General features: G+C 48.1%; 1 protein-coding gene across 1 annotated transcript in view; it reads right to left on the reverse strand.

Annotated features, from left to right (window-relative positions):
• The window catches only part of dgkb (diacylglycerol kinase, beta), a 53,547-nt gene that overhangs the window by 47,751 nt on the left and 796 nt on the right, over positions 1-5,000 (reverse strand). Inside the window, exon 2 of the mRNA XM_076045806.1 lies at positions 2,920-3,077. Within this exon, the coding sequence (XP_075901921.1) occupies positions 2,920-2,989 (70 nt within the window). The 5' untranslated portion in view covers positions 2,990-3,077. The remainder of the gene's footprint in view (positions 1-2,919; positions 3,078-5,000) is intronic.

Genomic DNA, 5,000 nt, shown 5'->3' on the forward strand with positions numbered 1-5,000 from the left:
CCGTTACGTTTGATGCAACGCGCGAGCAAAATTTTTTTTTGCCGCAGCTTCTAAAACAAACAGCACAGGTTCACGCCAGAGACTGCAGAGCAATTATTCCGCAGTTTAGCTGCCGTTGTGTAACTATCACGGGTCGTTCATTTAACCACAGGCTCATGAAAAAACAACAACAGCAACAACAAAACAACAAAGGGCTTAAGATTTTATTTTTTTACCCTTAAACCCCCCCCCCGTGAAAAAACCCAAGGCTGAGATAAACTCCGCCCACTCGAGCCGTTACATCACACCCTCGGAATCACGGATTCGACCCGCGGGCCTGGAACTCGGTGCTCAGCTATTAAGACCTTATGAAAATTGTTTCATAAGGTCTCACGGTTGAGATGAAGGGAGAGGCAGTGTGTGTATCCATGTGTGTGTGTGTGTGTGTGTGTGTGGGGCGGGGGGGGGTAGTATTTTACGACCCATCGCTGCTGCACAGAGTCACCCGGCGCTGCTTTCATCGTCACCAGCCTGAGATTCCTCCACCGTCTCTTTTTTTATTCCTCTGTTTCTTTTCTGGGTCCTTGTTGATAAGAACCAGGTCGGGTTTACACAACGGGATCCAAGCGACCTCCTCCTTCTCTCTGCAACATACTATCGCATCTAGAAGGCAAACACGTGTGAGAATCAGAGGTTGTGCAATCAGATCGGGACCGACTGGGTTCCTGCATGTCGTCACTTTAAACAGGCAGAGGCAGAAACTCTCCCTGTCGCTGAGTTTTAATGATGTCATTAAAGCACCGGCGTCCGCAGTGCTGATGAGCGCCACTCTGGCTCCTCAACCTCCAAATGTGAATCACTTTCTCTGCGCCAAATGATAAAATTGTCATGAAAGCTTTGTTTTCTGGCAGCGTTGTTGCGTCAACACGTGGGTCGTTTCAGAAATGACCCACTGTTGGGGTCCTGACTTGTTCCTGAAGGTCTTGACTGGTTCCAATACTGTACTGAGAGTGTCCACTAGGGTTCTGACTGGTTCCTATGGGGTCCTCAATGGTTTCTAAAGGGTCCTGATGGTTCATGAAGGTCCTGATTGGTTCCAAGAAGGTCCTGACTTGTTCCAATAGGGCCCTAACTGGTTTCTGAGAGGGTCCTGTGATTGGTTCCTGAAGGTCCTGACTTGTTCCTGAAGGTCTTGACTGGTTCCAATACCGTACTGAGAGTGTCCACTAGGGTTCTAACTGGTTCCTATGGGGTCCTCAATGGTTTCTAAAGGGTCCTGATGGTTCATGAAGGTCCTGATTGGTTCCAAGAAGGTCCTGACTTGTTCCAATAGGGCCCTAACTGGTTTCCGAGAGGGTCCTGTGATTGGTTCCTGAAGGTCCTGATTGGTTCCTGAAGGTCTTGACTGGTACCTAGAGGGTCCTGACTGGTTCGTACAGGGTCCAGACTGGTTCCTGTAGGTTTCGGACCGGTGCCTTAGGGTGCCTAAGTGTTTCCTAAAGGGTCCTGACATGTTACTGAGACCTAAAACAAGGCACAGTGGTCTCAGAATAATCCCCCCCAAAAAAAGATGCCAGTGCCTGAGAAACTGACACGGAGGATCCTGTGTTCCATCAATATTTAAACTCTGCACTCTGACGAGTGCAGCAGCATCAGCGACGCCGTGGCTGACATTAAACATGGCTCTAAGAACAGAGTTTACAAGGATGGTCCGAAGACAGCTCTGTTTGTCTCTCCTGTTATTCATCTTCCAACAAAGTGACTTTCCGCAGCTCTCGGAATCGCTCCAACACTCTGTGTGGGAGGCTCGCAACATCCTGTGGTTTGAGCCTCGCAGGTGCTGTCATATTTTCCATCCCTGCTCCCGCGTCTTCCCGTGAAAAGTGTGAAAACACCTTGATGTCAAAGTATGGACCCAAAGCAAAATCTAGAGAGCAGGGGAGCCGTTTGTCCGACTCGAGCAGCTTCGATGTGCCACGTCCAAGGGATCGATGTAGAAATTTGGAGTTTTTGAGGCAATGTTTGCCAAACGCTGCTCCCTGGAGTTCCTCGGCTGTGGGAGGTGATTTGTTTTTAGGTTTGTTGGATAAACACATGCAAGGAGACAGAAAGACTGATCCACACTGCAGTTAGTCCACTAAAAATCCACTCAGGGAAATAAATTTGGTTTGCTAGTTTGGCAATTGTATTGTGTTGTTCCACACGGAGAAATTTGATTGTTTCTTTGTTTTTGTGTTTTTTAGTAAAATTGGTCAAATCTTCCTGAGGATTTAGTGCAAAAGCCGACACAAATAACCTCCACAGTGGGTTTGGTGGCCACCGTCATTGCACTTTGACATTGTTTCCGTGTTTAAATCCAACTCTGGCTAATCACATTAGCTATTAGCTCGTCAGCCATCATTGCACTGACAAATTGCATGTAATTGCTTTCAAATCGTGCCTTTGGCAGTGTTGCTGCAGCAGTTTCTGATGATTTGATTCAATCAGGTGTAAAAGAGCACTAATGGATTGGCCCGCGTTGTCACTTTTTTTCAATGCGCATTCAGGGTGAAATTACCATCATTTGGGATAATTTGACACACAGAAAGTGAATCTCAATTTAAACTCTTGTTTAATTTTTTTTTTTTTTTTTAATCAGTAAGTAATATATATATATATACATTTTTTATATTTTCTGTTGTTGTGTTCTGACAAGTGAAGTTTAGTTTGCGAAAAAAAAAGGAAGAAAAAAACGTGTTTGTGTCATCTCGGCTCCATTAGTGTCGCTGTGACCGTGTCGCTGTGTGAAGATGAGGAAGAAGAAGAAGAAGAAGAAGATGATGATGACGATGATGATGATTACTGCTCGGCTCTGCTCTGCAGGAATAAAGGACTCCGACACACAAAAGGTCGCAACATGCATGTACACACGCAGACACGCGAGGTGCCTCTTCTACTCACACTGAGTGTATTCCTGCAGGAGTGCGAATTCAGCTGGGGTCAGCGTGACCCACTTGTCCTGGCTGGTCATTGTGCTCAGACGGGGCCCCTCCGCCCAGCCAGCATTCCCGGAGCAGCAGCAGTGGTGGCGGCGATGGCACACGGAGCAGCGGCAGGCGCTGGAAACAACACCGACAACACACATCAGACGAGTCAACGGGTCCAGCAGAGAAGCCTACAGCTTTAGCAGCAGGCTGTAAACAAAGGGCTAAACGTGCAGACAGCCTAAGTTGTTTAAAAGTGCTCTGGTGGAGTCTCGGTTGAATTTTATTTTTTTGCCAAATTGGTTTCCATCGAACTGGCGACTTATCCAGGGTGCACCTGCAGCTGGAACAGCTTGGAGAGGCTGCAGCAGACCCCTGCACATGGATGGATGGATGGATGGATGGATCCTTTAAGATACTCAATGGTTCTGAAAAGGTTGCTCGCCTTTTGTTTAAAAGTGATCTTTTGGATTCTGGGATGAAAACTGGTTGGAATTCTTCCCCACAAAGCAGAAAGCAGACATGCATTGGACAGAAAGCTGCACCTGGAAGACAGTGGTGGATTTGCATGACTGTGGGTTTTTTTTTGTTTTTTTTTGGGGGGGGGGGTTGCCACTCTGTTCTGCCTGCACCCATGCCTGCTTTTTTAGCTGCAGAAATCTAAAGGCCAACGGTCCTTCAGTTCAGTTGTTTCATGACTTTTCAAAGGCTGTTACCAGGACTTGACATTTAGGGGATTGAAGCGTGCACACACACACACACACACACACACACACACACACACACACACACACACACACCCAACAGCGCAGCATGAAACCAGAGAGCAGAATATACAACAACCAGAAGGCCGAGTGGTCCTCCCCCCCTCCAGCCCCTCCCCCAATTTTTCTTTTTTTTTTTTTTTCAAAAATGGATTTCTATAATTACCAAGGAACATCTGAAGTGGTGGAGAGCTCTTCATTAGTATGCATCTGCACTTTCCACATCCAATTCACAGCCCAACTAAAAATGTTTTTCACAGACGATTCACCTTTATTTTTGTACCTCACGGCCACAGAAAATAAATCCATGAAAACCATCACACATCCTCGTCTGAAACCTTGCACACACACCGATTTAATGGCGTCATCGAGTCAAACCTCTGAGTGACAGAGCGAGGCAGCGAGCCGCCGTAGTGTAGAAATGTTTTCAACGTGTGGCCGCCGGAGAGAAAAAAAACAACAAAAAAACCTGCCACATCAGAAGCCAGCAAAGCCGCTCCACCGCAGCTTTTCAAATGACCTCACATCAGCGCAACAGGTCGCCAACTGGCTGACAACAACGGCGTCCGGTCGGAGCCACATCATCCTTTTGTGCTGCAATGTTTTTTGAACCGGGTCCAACACCGGCGGAACCGCGTGGCCGCCGCTTCAGAGCCGCCAGATTGACGGACGAGTGCGTCAATCAATCAGCTGCACAAAGCAGTGGGCAGGTCAACATTACCTCGCATGAAGCTGCTGTCCGGTTTAGGTGTGTGTGTGTGTGTGTGTGTGTGTGTGCCCTACTTGTTTGATGACATTCTGAGGCCCGGTGCAACTTTTCGTTGTGCGTTGTGGGGACGCAGTACGGTCAAAGTGGGCATTCTGTTGCTACGGGTTCAGGCTTCACATGGTCCTTGTTCAGATGTGCTGGTGCTATTTTAATATACCGACATGAAGGTGAGGACTGATGAGCGGTCGAGCGACTGTCCTCGCAGTGAAGAAGAGCCCGGACGGCTGCAAGATGAAGCCTGAATCAACAAGTAGACCAGACCATGAGCGTGAAGGACGGCTGAGTGTGTGTGTGTGTGCGTGTGCGTGCTTGGAATGCATGCACACGTGACGCCCCTCTCTCACCTCTCCTCACGGAGCAGCTGCACGCAGAGGCAATTACATAAAATACAACGAGCGGCGGATGAATTATTGAGGGCATCAGTATGATTATTGCATCGTCTCCTTTGCACGAGGATGGAGGGGAGGAGGGGAGGAGGAGGAGAAGAAGAAAAACAACAAGAGCAAGGCGGCAGCGCCGTGCAGC

This window comes from Nelusetta ayraudi, unplaced genomic scaffold (assembly GCF_046127955.1).
Source record: "Nelusetta ayraudi isolate G7.1 ecotype Tasmania unplaced genomic scaffold, CSIRO-AGI_Nayr_v1 ptg000087l, whole genome shotgun sequence".
In the NCBI taxonomy this organism is placed as follows: domain Eukaryota; kingdom Metazoa; phylum Chordata; class Actinopteri; order Tetraodontiformes; family Monacanthidae; genus Nelusetta; species Nelusetta ayraudi.